Below are 18,192 nucleotides of genomic sequence, written 5' to 3' on the forward strand. Positions count from 1 at the left end.
TGTAACGACGTGCTCCCCAGGAGAAGGGGAGGTTCTAGGCTCCCTGCTCCACCCAAAGAAGGGTGTTGCTGAGCAGAGAGGAGAAGCTGGGGAGACTGAGGAGGAAGGAAGCAGGATGAGGACGGCACAGGGAGCAGAGACATGTGAAGCAGCCGCCCTGGGCTGGGTGAGACAGATGTGGGTGAGAGACCCATGGGGAGGTTCACTATGGCAGCGTTTTATCTTGATTTTGATTTTGCTCTTTTCCTCCCAGACTTGTCTGGTCATTTCTGACCCTTTTCTATGGGTCCCGGTCAGAAGATGCTTTAGACTCGTGGCGGGCTTTCCGGCCTTGCTCTGGGCCACTCTCTTTTGGGTGGACTTTTACCCACGAGGGGACTCGTCACTTTGGGTGTTTGATTTAGAGACTATATTCTTTGCCTTTTCTGTATTGCACACTCATTGTATTAAAGTTCCTTTCCACTAAAGGTCTTATATGTTTGTCTTGATGTGAAAGATAGCAAAACCTATTTAAAGCAGGCAGGTTTGGGGGTTCAGGGGTGCCTCTCTCCCTGCCTAGAGCCATCTCTATTTTCTGTGGGTGAATCACGGCGTCTCGGCTTCTCACTTGTAAACTGGCGTAACGACAGAACCACTGTGTCGCTGTGAGGATGCACTGGGTTGATACAGACGAGCGCGAAGGACACTTAATCGACCCCAAGGTAAGTTTTAGCTATTATTACTATGATGAAAATGGACTTTTAGAAACCAAAGCCTGATTAAAATGTCCCCACCGGTGTTAACATACTTTGGTGAATTCATCACAGTTTCAATCGCTATTAACTTTGGGGGGAGTTGGGCACAGCTCCTCCCTGCTCCTCTGCCCCTAGTCTCCGTGAGGCTCACGGGGCAGGCAGTGCATCAGACACGAGGCCTCCTCTTGGGATGCTCTTGGGCTCCCTGTGTGCCTCCCAGCACACCCCACCTGGGTAGAGGCCCGTCTGTTGTGCACCACGGTGACCTCCACAAGGAGCGCCCCACATATGCTCTGGAGGCCACAGAAGTGGTTTGGTGAGTGGCTGATCTCCCAGAGCCCCATTTGCAGCTAGGCCCTGGCCGGCCCTCCTGGCCTGCTGCACAGACTGCTGCACAGCTTCTGGAATCCTTCCACTGAAGCCAGCGGCCCAAGGGGGAGGCCCAACGGGAGGCCCCAGGGTACTTTTGAGAACACCAGGACACCAACGCTGCCATTTTCTCCCTGTGTGTTTCTGAAGCAAAATCGCCAAAGCTGTGGTCTTCTACCAGCTGGTCTTGTCTGGGAGGATGAGCTCTGATGCCTCAGCTCTTGGCTATTCTGTGACCTCTTGTGCACCCTCCTCTACACGCTCTGTAGGGGAGCGTGGGGTCTGGCAAGCTGAGGATGTGAGAGTGGAAGACAAAACTGACACCATGACAGGCTTCAGAATGCTTCTGAACCAGCCAGGCCTAAGTTTCAGTTATCAACAAAGCACCAAGGCTGAGTTTAACTGTAAATGTCCTAATCTTGCTCATCCCATAGCAACAGCCAATTAGCAAGTAGGCAAGTAACCAGTACATATCAGGAAAGCACCAGATGTCCTAAGGTATGTGGGCTCAGTAGTCAAGGTCACATCTTACACTCATAGACCAACTGGGTTAAGACAAGATAAATTTGTTCAATGTTAACCAATCAATGTACTGCTGAGCTAACTCCCCTCTGCTGAGCTGAAACTCCCCTCTTCTGTAATAAAAACCCTGCCTTCCCTGAGCTCAGGGCTCTGAACTTTGGCTACTGTCTTGGTGTATGCTGGGAGCCCAGGCTCGAGCTTGCAATAAAGACCCTCATGTGCTTTGCATTGGAATCAGCTCCTTGATGGTCTTTAGGAAACTTGAATTCTGGCACAAGAGGTGACACTGTGCTCAAATCCCCTTCCCGTGAAACTGGAAGGCAGAAACACGAATCCCAGGAGAGACGTGGCTTCCATCTCTAGAATGCCCAGGACTGCACTAAGGTCTCCCCCGGGGGATTACATGAAGTCACATCCCTTTTCTCCTATCTTGGGCTCTCAAGCTGTGCTGGATCATCACAAGCCACAGCCTTGAATGTGAATAGATGTTTGAGCGGTCATCTGGGACTCAGTACTTCTTCCAACTCTCCCCATGAACAGTGAGGAGTTATGTCCCAAGGGCCCCCTAAAATTAATGCTATTGGAACTGTGATGAACTCTCCAAAGCATGTGAACACCGGTAGGTACATGACCGTCATTACTAGAATTTCCTCTGACACTGCTGACCTCCAGTTCTTGCTTCCTGCTCTAGCATCACAACCTGCTCCATCCTGCTCAGAGGTGCAGGCCCAGGGACTCTTGACCTGCTGGCCCGTCAATCTTCTCTTGCCTGTTTTACTAGCAGATGAGGACTCTTTTGCTCCCAGTCCTGGTTCCACAGAAAGTCTCTCAACTTTCCATGTTGATCCTGGGGATTTCCTTTCTCTTCTTCCCTCTTCATTTCCAGGGACCTGGGGACCCAGGATGGGGCGGTCAAGGACTGAGAGAGATTTTGCTGAACTTACATGTCCATCTAAAGCCCAGTGATCATCTCTGAACTTATTCACAAAGATCTCCACAGGCCCTGTAATTTGGTAAACCTGGAGGAGGAGGTGGAAATCTTCCTTCTTGTAAGTCCCTGGGAAAAGAAAGGTCAGAGGGCATTGTTGAAAGATCCCTGGGAACATTTCAAAACCCAGATTTGTGAGTATGTGCGTTTGCATATGCTGAAGGGACTGAGCGTGCAAGAACCTGCATACATGTCCACAAGGCCTGGGCCACTGGCCTGTGGTCATCTGCCGCCACACTGCAGAGAATAAAGTGACCTCATTTTGTGTATGCTGATGTGCCAGCTAATGCATGGGCATGCGTGCAGTCCAGCGGGCAGTGGGTGCACGAGTGTGTGAGTGTGTCAGAGCTGGTACACTTCTATGCTCATGAATGGAAACACTCACATGTGTGCATGCCCATGAATGAGGGCGCATGCTCAGACGTGGGGTTGTGCATGACGGTGTACGTTTACATGCTCATGCGGTCATCTATCTATCCGTCTTTCAGTAAACATTTGTCTCTCTCAGCATTTACTTTTTCTGATCATAGAAAGACTGCAAAATTCAAAAATTGGACACAGGAAATTTTGGAAAATGCAGAAATGCATGAGGAAAAAAAAAAACAGTCCTGATCTCACTTTTAAGAAATAAGCACTGTCAGCATTTTGGAAAATTACTTCCTGTGATGTGATTTATAAGAAAAATGCCTATTTGCTCATTCAGATGACCAGCTAAATTTCTCCTATGTGTATCTTTGGTCTTTGTTCACAGATCCTGGCTCACAGCTTCCCAAATCCTTGTAATTTCCTATGTGTTGAGAGACTGATCAATGTGTCTTTTGTTGTGTGAATGAGGTGACTTTTGGAGGCCCCTAAGGGTGGGGGCTGAAGAACCAACCAAGTGAGTAGAGGGTTGGAACTTCCAGACCTATAGGAAAGAGAGAGAGGTTGAGTTCAATTGCTAGTAGCCAATGATTCAATCAATCACACCTATATAATGAAGCCTCGAGAAAACCTTTAAAAGGAGGGGTTTTGGAGACTTTTCTGGTTAAATGACAGGTGGACATTTGTGGAGAGTGGCCATCTGGCTTGGGCAAGGAAGCTCCGCACCCTTCCCCTGTCCTTGAGCCTGGGCGTCACTTCCATCTGGCTGTCCCTGAGCAAGATCCCTTATAACTAGCCAGAGATCTGTGAGTAACCAGGTTTGGTGATAGAATGTCAGTCAAACTGGCAGAGGGGCCTCTGGGCCTCTGATGTACATGATGTACAGCTGGCTGATTAGAAGCATAGGTAACCTATGCTTTTTAAAATATTTATTTATGCATACAGAGCTGGGGTACAGGCCAGAGGTGTAGGGGTGGGTGTCCCCAGAGACAGAATGGGGAGCTGAACAGGCAGATCAAGTGAAATACACTGCTAAGGGGAGCAGCGGGCAGGTCAGCAGAGGTCTGCCGTGCCATGTGGGTCATCTCCTGGGCCGGGGAGTGAACTCGCACTGAAATGGCTGTGGCCAGCTTGCAGAGCTGTGTCCTGACCCGTTGCATCACCAGGGAGGGCCTAACCTGAACTTTTGATTGGCCTCTGAAGTCTAAGGAAGAGGCTGTGGGAACCCATTTTGTAGTCAGTAGGTCAGCACGGGTAGCAGCCTGGGCTTGCCAATGGCATCTGAAGAGGGTGGTCTTGGGAGACAGGGCCCTTCGTCTGTGGGAGTGGATGCTGTCTCTGGGCAGATCATGTTAGAACTGAGCTGAATGGAGCTAGGGGTTCCTAGGAACCCCTAAAGGCACCTGAAAATTCCCTGTTGGTGTGGGGGACACCTCCTCCGCCCCTCCTCCCTCCCCCCACACTCTAGGTAGAAACTGGTTTTGGGATCCTAATTCACTTCCAATTTTATATCGTGTATATTTTTCCTTTAAAAACTGGAGTCATATTTTAAATTTTCCTATAAGCTGGCATCATGTTTTATCCAGCAGATACCACTATACCTATTTACTTTTGCATAATTTTCTATTTCCAATTTTATGTAATACAAGTCACGTATAATGTGAAGATTCCCTCTTCATTAATGTTGACTCCCCTCATGCTATTTCTTGTGACAAAACCCCGCAGAAGTGTCATTAATGGGGCGGGTCATTTTGACGAATCCAGACACAAATGGCCAGGCTGTTTTCCAGGGCTGTGCCGATTCAGACTCTGGCCAGGGCTGCCTCAGTGCCCTCCCTGGAGCTGACAGCACGAAGTTTATTACTAAAAGAAATCTTAGTGGGATAGGTGGAAAATGGCTTTTTGTGCTTAATTTATATTTTTATTTTTATTACTGCTGCAAAACAGTTTTCTCTTGCTTATTGACTGAATTTTGGCTTCTGGAGTTCTCAGTCCCTGTTTTTGGTTCAGTGTTAGGGGATCAGTCCCTTTTCTCTTTACTTACAGAGTTCTATGCTCACATTACTAACCATTTCCCTTTCATGTAGAGGAAAAGCTGAAAACACACTTGCTCTTCTCTTTGTGCCCCGCCCCGCAGTCTGCGCCCCGTGTGCCTGTGACCCCATGTGCTGCCGTGACAGCAGACACCTCTGTGCTCAGGCCGCCTGCCTGGCCACTCCCCACCCAGGTTTTTGCCGTGGTCTGTCCTCACCAGCCAAGTGGAGTTCCACGCCGCTGTGGTCGATCATGGTGGCGTTGACCTTGCTGTTGACCACCTGGAAGCTGGTCACTCTGAGCATGGCTGGCTGCTTCTTCCCCTGGTACTCATAGGCCCCTTTCCATAGGGAATTCTTGGCAAAGACATCCCCAGGAACTGGAGGAATTGAGAAACAGTGAAGGGGAGGCCCTCCCAGGGCTGAGCCCAGCTCATGCACTGAAGGTGCCTCCCCCTCCCCCAACCTAACATGGGGTGGGGGAGGGCTCTGCCCCTGGTGATTCTTGGTTCTCACAGTGGTGAGGTTGGGGGGGAGGGGAGTGTGTGGAGGGAAGGAGACAGGTGGGTAAGGAGAAGTGAGAAAAAAAAAAAAAGGCAAAAAAAGGAAACAGGAGCGAGAGAGAGAACAAAGCAGAAAAGAGGGGAAAAAGGAGGGAAGAGGTTGAATGATGGAGAAAGGGAAAGAGGAAGAGAAAGATGAATAGTCGATGGGAATAGGGCCGCGGAGTAGACAGGACCGATGCCCGTCCTGGCTGTGACTTAACTGTTGTGTGACACATGAATGCATCTCAACTTCCTCACCTGTAGATCTGAAATGAGGGTCACCTCCTCACCTTTTTGGGGTTATGGTAGGGGTTGAACGATCTAAGGTTGTAAATTGCATGTCAAGTGTATCGGGCACATAGAAAACCAAAGCTGTTACTTATGCTCATGGGAATTCTCTAAGGCAAGCATTTTGGTCTCTATTTTATGAAAAAGTAAATGGTGATGCCAGACCTTGGGTGGCATCATGCTACCCTGTGTGTAAGGTGAGGGTGAGTAGAGTGGGGTCAAGAGAAGAGGGTGCTCTTTGTAAGTTTGCATTGGCCAGGCCGCACCTGCAGCTCTGTGTCCCATTCTGTACATCACTCTCTGAAAGGCACAATGGTTAAAGCTGTAACCATTGTAAGGAAGCTCGCTGGCTGCTCTGGTCTGTGTGTCTGCCAGGCCTCACACTGCCCAGTCCCAGTCCAGATACTCTGAGTGGGTTTCTGAAAGGGTGTGGCTCTCTCTGGGAAGTGGGCTCTGTTGTTTCAGGTGCATTTACTCCTGGAGTCTGCCTGGGGCTGGGGGGTGAGTGGGGAAATCTGGCTTTAAGTTTTCATGCCCTTCCCCTGGGGACTAGACAACTCATGTGCTTCTGGGAAACGAGGTCACCCAATTTCTTGAATCAAAGATCTGGATCACACACCCTTGAGTGGACTGCACCTACCTGAGGCTTGGGTGAGGGGTGGCTCCCGGACTGTGTTGATGGGCCTCCCACTGGGCCGGACCTCTGCTAGGGAAGAAGGAGAGGAGAAAACAGGCTCAGCCTGTGGCCTATGCTCTATGGGGAAAATAATGCCCGTCTCTCTGACTTTAGGTCAAAGGCTTTGCGCTCTTGCTGTGGAGTTATCCTAGAGCAGAAGGTGGATTGTTTGGAAGGTCTGGTGGGCGATGCTGAAAACCATCACCAAAGGGGAAACAAAGGGAACCCATCTTAGCAATTCTAGTTATTGAAATAAGGAATTAAACAAGGAATTAAGGCATAGTTTTATATGTATGTAGATATATGAAATTAGTACTGCGTTCAATAATAGGATCTAACAATGTGTTTAGGAACTACTCAGAATATCAGGCACATATTAAAAACTTCATGATACTGGCAACGATTGTAGTAATATGCAAACATCTTCCATTTCTGCCAGTGACAGTCACAGGTACCAATATCATGGGTTTTGTGTATGCTCTAAATTAAAGGGATGGTTGAATTTCAGCCAGTGGCAAGGGAAAATAAAGATGTCTATTTTCCCGTCTCCTCTACAGAGCCCCTGTTGAAAAGCCCTGTCCTGAATTTTGCTTTCCTTCCAGCTGTCCAGCACCAAGGAGAATGGAGGCTCATGATGGGAGCCATTTGATCCCACGTGACATCCTGGGGGCCCCGGGGGCGCATCCTTCCCTTGGTGTGGCCCAGGCACGTCTGAGAAGCCCTCCCAAGCAAAGGCGAAGGCGAGTGCTGGGGCCTGAGCAGGCCTGGGCTCAGGGGCAGCACCGCTACTCAGTGGCCGCGTGACCTTGACCAGCCACTTCCCCCCTCACAGTCCTGTCTCCCTCCTCAGCATCCATGTGCATCAAGCGATCCCGCTACACGCTTTAAATATCTGACTATTTTATCTGTCATTATACCTCAATAATACTGGGAAAAAGAAATCCAAAGGATAATTAAAAAACAAAACAAAACAAAACAGCAACAACTCTTGCAACTCAACAGTAAAAAGACAAATAACCCAATTAAAAAATGGGCAAAGGATCTGAATAGCTATTTCTGCAAATGGGCGATAAGCACATGAACAGATCTCATCATGAGCCACTGGGGACGATACATCAAAACCACAATGAGATACCACTTTCCCTCGGATGATTCTGCTAACGATGACGGACAATGATGAGTGCTGGCGAGAAGGGAGAGAAATGGCACGTGGGCACCCGGGGGGGCTGGAAGAAGGCGCAGGCCCTCGCAAACGGTCTGACAGTCCCTCAGAATGGCCCCCATGGAGTCACGTTCTACTCCTAGACGCACAGCCAACGGAGCTGAAATGTGTGTACCCCAAAAATACACGTGTCCACATAAAAACTATGTACATGTAGCTTCACAGCAGGATTATTCCTATTAGCCCCAAAGGGAAAGTGCAAATGTCAGGGGTAGATGAATAAACAAAATGTGGTCAATCCATCAATAGAATATTATTACTGAGGCATAAAAAAAACCCTCACAATGTGGATTAACTTCACAACCTTATGCTAAGTGAAACGAACCAGACACAAAAGGACACATTGTGTGGTTCAACAATAGGTACTTAGAACAGAGATAAAAAGTTGAGTGGAAGTTTTGAGGGGCTGGAGGGGAAGGGGCCTACCGTACTATTGTTTAGTGGGTATGGAGTTTCTTTGGGGATGATAAAGAAGTTCTGCAAGTGGATGGCACTGATGGTGGCATTATATCGTGAATGGGCTTATGCCATGGAACTGTGCACTTAAAAGCAGTTAAAGTGTTATGTGACAATTACGTCTTCATAAAAAATGGCTAAACTGGTAAATTTTATATTCTGCTTATTTTACCACAGTAATTGCACTCTAAAAAAAGCAACCTCATGTTATTACCCTATATGGAAAACAAATATTACTTTCCACAAATGAAGAATTTATAATTCATATAATGAGAATTAACAATGTTATTAAATTCTAGCACTGATAAAGGTTCTCAAGCTGACGCCTTCTCTCTGAGGGACAGGACAGCAAAACACTTATGAAAACAACCATCAGCTCTTTCTCTTTACCAGCTTGTGAGCTCTGGCATAAAACCTAACCTCTTTGTGCTTCAGTTTCTTTGTATACTAACCAGGCATTTGAATAGCAGCTGCCTCACAGACTGATCCTGAGGACTGAATGAGGTAATATACATAACAGAGGAGCACAATGCCTGACATCCGGCAGATCAGCACCTGTGAGAGGGTTTAATACCATTCCAGCACCAAACCAATCCTTTATCATTGCTGGGCTCTTCATTTAAGACTAGACTCAGACAACACCTCCAGGAAGCCTTCCCTGACTACCCCCACTCCTGAGTTGGCACCTTCCTTCTCAACCTCACATGCCTGTGCCTCTCTGTCCCTCTAGGTAGGGCAACACCTGACCACGCACCTGTCTTCTGCAGCTGCTTGGGAGCTCCCTTGGGGCATGGTTTGTGTCCTGCACCCCCATATGCCAGAGCCCAGCTCAGGCAGCACAGTGATAATGTTCAGTGAGTAGCAAAGAGTGGGAAGAAGCTCTGGGACAGCTTCGTGACCCCGAAGGAGTGGTGGGTGGGTGCTGTTCTATCAAGGTTACAATATGCATAATGCATCGTTTTGGTTTGTGGAACACAGTTTTTCTCTGATGATTATATATAATTGTGGGAGGTTGTTTAAACTCGGGGAGAAGGTAGAAAAAGAAAGGTGGATGGCCTTGCTATGTGCTTCTTCAGCCTGCTCCCAGAGACACAAGGAAGGACTTCTCCTTTGTCCTCTTTCCCTGAAGCTCAGCTATTACCTTTGGCCACCTGAGAGGGCCACCGAGTGGGCACACTCACCCAGGCAGATGGGGGGCTTGCCTGTCCAGCTGCCATCTGCTTTGCAGGTGCGGTGCTCCGAGCCACCCTTGAGGGAGAAGCCCTCCTGGCAGGAATAGATGAGTGTGTAGCCCATGGAGGGCAAGTCCAAGGCCCCGACGTTGGCATGGGTAGGCGTCTCTGGCTGCTTGCAGTGGTGGGCTGGATGAGAAGAAAAAAGTTGGAGCCTCCTGAAGCCTTTCCGCCATCCCGGCTTCCAGAGGGAACATCCCCTCCCCTTCCCGGACACTTTAATGCCCAGCACCCCTCCCATCACGCCTCCACTGGGGACACCTAGGCCTGTAGCGCTTTTCCTGAGGTGAGGAGAATCCGATGACCTAAAGCTGAAACCTGGAGCCTGAGGGCTAGGCTTATCGGCTTTTTGCGCCCCTGGAAAGTGCTTTTTCCTTTGCAAAGGCAGATGCCTTCAAAGGACCCTTTTGTGTGGAATTGCCTTCTGTGTGAACCCTGAGGAGAAGACTACCAAGAGCTCAACACTGGTCCCTCAGAAAAGTTGTGAGCTCCCTGTCTTTCAGGGCATTCAAGGGAGTCCCGGATGTTCAGTGCGAGGAGTCAGGAGCTGCTGAGGGTCTGTCTCGGAGGGAGGAGATGTGTGCACTCACGGACACAGTCGGGCGGGGTTCCGCTCCAGGTCAGGTTGGGGAGGCAGGTCCTGCTGGTGGGGCCCTGAAGCAGGTAGCCTTTCTGACACCGGAAGAGCACTGTGCTTCCGACCTGTGGCAGAAAGGGGAGAAGGTCCAGTTGCCTTCCACCCAGCAGTGTCCACACCCATCACTCCCTCCGGCCTACGACCCAGCTCTAAGGCCCTATGACCTGGGGCCCTATGACCTGGGGTCCTATGACCTATGCTCGCAGGGCCCTCCTGGGTCTCTACCAGAGGACATCTGACTTGCCCTTTGAGGCAGTGTGCCTGGTCGCAGGCTGGCTCAACCCCCAGCCAGATCAAGGCTTTTCCTGGACCTGTCACATCTGCTGTGGGGCAGAGGCCTAGAAGGGACAAGCACACCCTCAGGGAGTGATGGGTGAAGCTCTGCAGCCTGTCTTCTGGGAGAGCAGGTGACACCAATGTCACCGCCCTCAACTGTGATGGTGGATTCAAAAGCATTTTATCAACTGTGAAACTGTAGAAAATGGACTTATGACTGCATGTGTCTCTTTATCCTAAGAGCCTGTCAGTTCCACAGGATGGGAGACTGACTGGTCTTCCTTACAGATCTGGTTCCCAAGGCCTGTTGCTGTGCAATGTAAGTATCTGCTGGGACGATCTCTCCCTCGGATCAGTTGCTCCTCCCACCCTCCCCCTGCACCAGCCCCTACTGTTTGACTTGACACCCCTGCAAGCACCAGCCTTCTCTGTTCTTCTGCGATCCATGTGGCATAATATAGCTGGATCAGCATCCTGAGCCCCAGCTCAGATAACACTTCAGCTGTTCCTTGAACAACCGAGTGTTAAGGGTGTTGACCCCCCAAGCCATCGAAAACCCCTGTAAAACTTTTGATACCTCCCCCTCCACTTAACAACTAACACTATTGGTCAGAAATATTTCTGATGATAACCACAGTAGATTAACATGTATTTTGTGTGTTATATATGGTATACTGACTATATTTAATTAAGTAAGCTAGAGAATAATAATTAAGTAATAATTAAATTAGCTAGAGAAAAGAAAATGTCACTGAGAAAATTATAGGGAAAATACTTTCACGGTGCTGTAGGGCATTTATCAAGACCCTAAGTTTATGTCATAAGATGTGGCTGTCCTTTCTTCATCTCCATGGATGCCCAGCCCCGCCACCAGGGGCTGCTGACAGTGAGCTACAGGCCAGCCTGCTCTTTGCCATCAGCTCCGAGGGCTGGTAGAAGGCCTACATGCTGCTCCAGGCAGCGTGGCTCAGAGTGCAGAGTGCGCCCTTCCCAGCTTCCAAGCCCTGACCCTCCTGGTGTCTCCTGAGGGAGGTGTCCAGGCCCCCAGAGGCTGACAGTGGCAGGGAGGACAGGAGATAGACAGGCCCGATCCTGGCCAACCTCCTTACCTGGTAGCCCTGGGAATTGTTCTGAATCCCAAACTGCGGCATGCCGGGGTCAGCACAAGTGGTCAGCGTTGGGTCTGGATTGCAAGACAAAGAAACAGACCACAAAGTCACAGATGCTTTCATGGTCCCTCCCCTGGGAAGCAGGAACACGCAGCCCCATCTTTTGATATCTCCACCCGGGTCCTGTCCCTGGCTGACTCTAAGACTCCTGATTACCTCTGGCTCTTTCACATCCTGCTCTAAGGAGGTTTGAGAAAACTTGTTCTCTTTTACAGAGGACACCTTGGACGACAGGGAAGGAAAGTCATCAGCTCTGGCCCCGCAGAAGGAGCCCACAGCAGGGAGACTGCCCCAGGCCCCCGCTCACCTATGCAGCTGGGCTGGGTGCCGCTCCACGTCCCATCTGACTGGCAGAACCTCCGCGGAGAGCCCACCAGCACCAGGGGCGGCAGGCAGGAGAAGGACACAGACGACCTGTAGGAGAAGCCTCGGTCCTCTCTCCTCCCATGCGGGGGGACACCAGGGTCTCCGCAGAACACAGCTGGGAAGGGCAAAGGCAGGGCCAGGTTGCTTTCTAGCACCAGCTTGTCTTTTATGCTGTTTCCCTCCTGGCTGCACTGGAACTCTGGCCACTAGGTAAGTGCCCACACCTGCCCAGGGCCGCTCCTGTACGGGTCCTCTCCTGTCCATATTCAAAATGCTCATTCACAATCACCCACAAGATAGAAACATGGCAGGGAGTCATAGAAACATGGCATGTCGAGAAAAGAGACTAATTCTACCACCACGAACTTTTTTTTCATTTTTGCTCATTCCTTTCTAAACCTTCCTTGAGTTGTCTATAAACTTGCGCCTGGCTGGGAACCCAGGTCTAAAGGCTGTTATCCTTTCTTTGTTCATGCTGGATTCTGTAAACAGTTTCCATGTATGACATCAGTATCAGTTATTGGCTGCCTAATTTTGCAATGAAAGCTTATACCAGAATTACAAGTAAAATAATGGCCCTCCCTGGTGGCGCAGCGGTAAGAAGCTAAAGCCACTTTCGCATGAGTTCGATCCCCGCCTGCCCCGGAGGTGACCACATGGCGTGGCAGACCTCTCCTGACCCGCCCGCTGCTCCCCTCAGCAGTGTACTTCGTCGATCTGCCTGTTCTGCTCCCCACTCTGTCTCTGGTGAAGCCTCTTACCCTCTGCATCTCTGGCCTGTACCCCAGTTCTGTATGAATAATAAAATAAATCTTTATAAAAAAACAATAAGTATCTGTACATATGTGTGATATACATGTAATATGCATACAATAAGGCTATAGTTTATTTGAACCTGATTAAAGCATCTTCTAGCATTATAAAGCCACAGATGACTCTTCCAAAATTGTACCATTTTCTTCAGGAATTCTCTAGGAGTGGGATTAGTGTCGTTAAAGGTTGGGTATGTTTGAAGCTCTGGATGTGTACTGACAACGGTCTTTCCAAAGGGTGGCCCTTGACTCTGTATTAGGTAGCGTGTGAGTGAGCACGTTCCATTCAGATCACCAGAGAGTGTTATTAAAAACTGACTACAGAATTCAAATTGCATGACGGCAAACAGAATAGATGCAGAATAAATACATAAATCTCTCCCTGTTCTGCTTAGGCGTTCAGTGTTCGCATGCCAGGTGCACTAAAACTGCTTATCTCTGTTGCACACTGCAGGATCGGGCCTCTTTTTAACAGGTTGAGTTGCAATTGCGATTTTGATGCCTTTCGCACACGCAGAAAGGGTCTGCCTGTAGTTTTTATTCTTAGAGCCAATACACTTTGAACAGATGTCAAGGCCCAGGGGGTCACATCAGAAACCGTGGGAGGCGTGCGGTGTGTGTGGTGGGGTGAGGCCCAGCACACGGGGGCCTCGGTCCGATGGTCAGACCACTCAGCACTCGTTTGCACCTCTGTCCCCTGCACTCCTGCTGTGCAGTCTCACCCATCCCGTGCTCCACAGAGCCCGGCAGCCACGGTGGCACCACCCCTGTGGCCTCACACATGCGGCAGGTGTGGGGTGCTCACAACCAGACCCTCGTGACGACCGGGACAGCTTTGGCGATTGTTTCCAGACTCTGCTTTGTCACTCACTCTCTGTTGGGTCCTTTTCTCCACTAGCCACGAGAGAGCGAACCTCCCTTTCCACCTCCTGGGATTTCCAGTGAGAATCCATTTGATCACATGTGAAACACCCCACAGGAGGGAGCCCGAGGCACCAAGAACCTGCCACCTGTAGCCCGTCTGACTGTGCTGGGATGAGGGGGTTGGATGCCGGGATCGACCAGTGGGTAGCAAGACTGACTCCTCTTCCTCATCCCTGCTTTGCTTTAAATTCACTTCCTCCTTCATTCACTTTCAAGCAGTGTCGGTAAACATCTTTCTGCTCCTGGCTTTCTGCTGTTTCTGGCTCCAAATAAATTCATAGAGATGAGCCCTGCTTCTGAGATTTTAGATCTCAAGTCAGATAATAGGCATTAGGTAGAAGACAGAAGTCCCAGATAAACAACACGGTTTAAGCACCGGTACCCGTCGCTGGGGGTACATGTCTTCTCATGAAGAGCTCGTGGGGACTCACCAGGTGCAGTGGCACTCAGAAGAAGTGGGAGCTGCACTTCCACTTGCAGAAGAAGTTGGCAGTGCTGGGACAGTGGGGGGAGGTTACTTTCAGAAGAGACTTTAGTGGAGACAGGGAAGTTACCCAGCCAGATGGGAAGAGCTGAGAATGGGCCTGGGGAAGATGGTAGAGAAGTGAGTGAAGCTGGCACTGAAAATGAGCTTGATCCTGATTGACTATAACATGGGGCAAAATCCCTGGCTGCACTGTTGACGGGGTTTTGTAGGGAGGATGCACTGCCACGTGGCTCCGTTTGCAGTAATCCCCAAGAAAGTGCTGAGGTCTGCTCGGTCTATGGGAGGGGTCCAGTGTGGAGGGAGGGAGCAGAAAGCACACAGCGGCTGGATGGCCAGGTGCAGAGCGATAAATGCACCACGGATGGGAATTCCACTGAGGGTGGCTGCTCAGAGCAGTTCTCGATGGTCAGCAATTTGGCCATATTTGGAGCATAACATAACATAACCTCTGAGTTTACAGTACAGAAGTATAGACTTCTTTACAGTGGAGGCCAAGCTCCCCAAAACACCACTTCAAATATGAAGAGCAGTCTTTCATTCTGACGTTCACCATGATGTGTACAGCAAAGCGGAGGTTTGGAAGCTGGCGGGGGCGGTGGGGGTGTGTGTGGGGGACATCTAGGCTGACCCATCAGAAGTCAGCTAAAGGCCAAGTTGATCAGCAGTCACTATGCCCAGCAAGAGGCGACTTCAAGAACAAGAAATGTAAATAGATGACAAAGAGTGGTCCCTGGCAGTCTTGCTATTAAGCAATGTGATGCCAATTAAAATAATGAGATATTAAAAAAATCCTTAGACTGGTACATCTTGAAAGACATTGTCAAATCCTTTGCTAATGAGAGTGTGAGTCAAGAAATACTCTCAGAAACTGCTGGTGGGGGTGGAAAGAAGGCCTTTTGCGAGAAGACAGCTTGGCAACAGGTGTGGAGAAATGCAGAGTTCGTGCTGGGACCCTGCATCTCACTCCTCAGACTTTATCACCAGATAAGCAAATGCTGTCCGTGGGGATAGTCATTGCAGAGCTGCATCTAAGGGGATTACACTGGAGAAATGTAAAATCATCACTGGTAGGGGAGGAAACAAGTTGTGGCATCGAGAGGGAATTCTTGAGAGTCATTAAAAATGAAGACATGAAGGTAGGTACAGACTAACAGGCTGTGGGCTCAACCTGCTGTGCCTCGAGCTCCAGCCGGGTACCACACACTTCCCCACACAGACAAGGCTGGGGAGGGACGGATGCAGAGGCACTCCAAAGCCCTGCCGTGGTTATTGTGGAAGTGAAAGGTCAGATAATTGTTATGTTCCTTGTATTTCCAGACACGGCACAATTAAAAAAAAAAAAGATTAATTGCTAAAAAGCAGTTGAGCTACTTCTCAAGAAGGAAAACAAGGTTTCTGAATTCAGGTCCCACTCTGAGTCTGGCTCCTGAAGTTGCCCTGCAAGGCCTGAAGGTCTGAAGGGTTAGCTGCACACCAAATGCTGCCTTTCCTGCATCCGCCTGGGAGCTGCTGGCCCTGGTCTCTTGAAATTTCCCAAATTGTAGCAAATGTTCAGAGGTAGCCAATTAGTGTCATGAGTTATACTGATAGTGTTCTGCACGGCTAGATAATTTCTAAGTGAAAAGAAAAACATAAATCTTGCTGTTTGTCTAAAGCAAACCTTCCAGGACCCAATTACGGGGCAGAGCAAGAACAAGACAACTGAACTTGTTTTTCTGGGACCTGGGTAAGAAATGAGCTTGGGGATGAGGCGGGGCTCGCTAGGACACAGCTGGGCTAGGCGGCTAGCCATGATGTGGACTCCCTGTTCTGTTCTGTGCAGGGTGTTGTCCATGAAGACAGACACATTTCCAGCCTCCCTCTCCCCAAGATTTCTGGGCACTATCCCATCCAGTTACCAACCTTGCAGGTTAGACACCTCCTTTATCTCTGACTTAATTTCTTTCTGCTGTGACTCTACATAGTGTTGGTGGGGCTCAGTTAAGATATTCTCATTTTCTTCCTTTAAACTCCCTCCTTTTTTTTTTTTTCTAAGATTTTTAAAAAAGATTTATTTATGCACACAGAACTGGGGTACAGGCCAGAGGTGCAGGGGCGGTGAGAGGATTCACCAGAGACAGAGTGGGGAGCAGAACAGGCAGATCGCCAGATAAACTGCTGAGGGAGCAGCGGGCGGGTCAGGAGTGGTCTGCGGCGCCAGGTGGGTCAGCTCCCCATCGGGGATCGAACTCGTGCAGAAGTGGCTGTGGCTCCCTTGCAGTAGTGCTGCACTTTAACTCGCTGGGCCACCAGAGAGGGCCCTAAATGTCCTCCTTTTTACATAGCGTCTTTGACAAAGGGTCTCCCTGATTCTGGGGAGAGGATTTCCCACGCTGGATGCTCTAGCAGCGGAGTTCTGAGGCGAGCTCTGAGGAGGGAAGGAGCCAGCAGAGAGGAAGCACCCAGACCCCCCGAGCCACTTACGGAAACACTGAGGCAGCTCCCCGGTCCAGGAGCCGTTTCCCTCGCAGGTGAGCACGGCAGGCAGGGAGAGCTGGTAACCCTCCAGGCAGGCGTACGTCACCCTGGAGCCCCACGTGAAGTCAGACCCCACCACTTTCCCGTTGGGGATGAGCTGAGGTGGCCTGCACATGATAGCTGGAGGGAGACAGAGCAGATTGAGTTCTGGGGGTTCTGCTGTGTCCCAGGGAAGCCAGGCCTGGCTGCCAGAGCCCGCTGGCAGGCACGTGCTGTGGAAGCCTGGGCCGAGCAGCAAGGGCCAGGAGGAAGCCCTCTTGCCTTGAGAACTGCCATCCCCCTGGCCCTCATACACCTCTCTCAAGAGCAACAAGCCAATCCTTCCTTTGAGGACCCTCCCCTCAGTGTCTGAGGCCGAGGCCTTGTTGCGGCATCTGCCAGCTCCCTCCTGGCAGATGTCCAGGGCCCGGTGTTTCCCTTGCCGCCCCCTGAGAAGAGGTGAAGGCTGCCTCATCACTCCAGGCTCCGGCCTTCTTGGCCCCACCCAGACCCGCGGCCCCTCACGCACCCTTGCAGACTGGCTTGGTACCGTTCCACGTCCGGTCCTTGGTGCAGCTCAGCACAGACACCCGGTGTGACTCCATCATGTAGCCAGGGACACACTGGTATGTCACCGTCCTGTTGTACCTGAAGTCACTGCCCAGCCGGAGGCCATTGGCTGGGACCCCAGGGTCACCACAGTTTATGACTAGGATAAAGAGGACGGTGCGGTTTGTTTCTGGCCCAGTCGCCTTGTTCCCAGCACCCCAGCACCTGCTCTCCCAGCACATACCCAGGAGAACTGACAGCCCTGTCCCCTCAGGCTCTCCCCGTCAGCACCGCCCATTCCAAAGTGTGCTCAGCCAGATGTCCCCACCAGGGTCCTCCTGCCGCCCACCATCCTTGCCCACACCCGCCTCGCGTTCCATCTCTCTTATTGAAAACCCTCCCCTCAAGGAGGAAGGACCAAGGGCTCTGTTCCTAGAAGAGGCTGGTCCAGGGTGAGGGAGGTGCCAGGCTGAGAACCCAGGGTGTGTTCACAGGTAGCCTGAGACAACTGTGGGCTGCAGGGCACACCTGGCCACCCGTAGTTTGCCAGCAGCTAGCAGCAGGGCCTGCTGACCCGTACAACGGCCATGCCTGCATTGAGGCTTCAAGTGAGGGTGGAGCTTGGTGCTCTCTGGTCTCAGAACAGCAGGGAACTTGTATGTGCTATGGGATATCAGTGGGAGCCTGAAGTCACAGGCCAGGACTTGCAAGGGAGACTGCTGTCAGATTTCCCCATCTGGGCCCCAGAGTGACACTTTCCAAGGAACGGGACCTGGGGCTGCCTTTGAGGGGAACAAGAAAGGAGTGATGTGAGGCTCTACGGCGCTCTGGAGCCAGGCTGGGGCAGGGAGGGTCTGGGGGCGACAGCACTGACCTACACGGTCAAGAAGGTAACTTTAAAGGGGAAAGAAAATCAGCCTGATTCTCACTGGGGGATTTGACCTGCAAGAGAAGAAGAAAGCCCAAGGGCTGGCTGGAGTCTGACAGCAGCTAACAGGTATTTTCAGACCGTGAGCCTCAGTCATCTGTGTGTAAAGCGGGGCTAACC

At 50.6% G+C, this 18,192-nt stretch overlaps 1 protein-coding gene across 1 annotated transcript in view; it reads right to left on the reverse strand.

The window, feature by feature from the left end:
* The window catches only part of CSMD2 (CUB and Sushi multiple domains 2), a 460,842-nt gene that overhangs the window by 4,351 nt on the left and 438,299 nt on the right, over positions 1-18,192 (reverse strand). The window contains exons 58-66 of the mRNA XM_012722353.1: positions 17,125-17,304; positions 16,563-16,736; positions 11,818-11,991; positions 11,451-11,524; positions 10,019-10,130; positions 9,378-9,557; positions 6,483-6,548; positions 5,228-5,389; positions 2,570-2,682 (exon numbers count right to left, since the gene is read on the reverse strand). Of these exons, the coding sequence (XP_012577807.1) occupies positions 2,570-2,682; positions 5,228-5,389; positions 6,483-6,548; positions 9,378-9,557; positions 10,019-10,130; positions 11,451-11,524; positions 11,818-11,991; positions 16,563-16,736; positions 17,125-17,304 (1,235 nt within the window). The remainder of the gene's footprint in view (positions 1-2,569; positions 2,683-5,227; positions 5,390-6,482; positions 6,549-9,377; positions 9,558-10,018; positions 10,131-11,450; positions 11,525-11,817; positions 11,992-16,562; positions 16,737-17,124; positions 17,305-18,192) is intronic.

The sequence above is a fragment of the Condylura cristata genome, unplaced genomic scaffold (genome assembly GCF_000260355.1).
Source record: "Condylura cristata isolate star-nosed mole 26May11 unplaced genomic scaffold, ConCri1.0 scaffold00008, whole genome shotgun sequence".
In the NCBI taxonomy this organism is placed as follows: domain Eukaryota; kingdom Metazoa; phylum Chordata; class Mammalia; order Eulipotyphla; family Talpidae; genus Condylura; species Condylura cristata.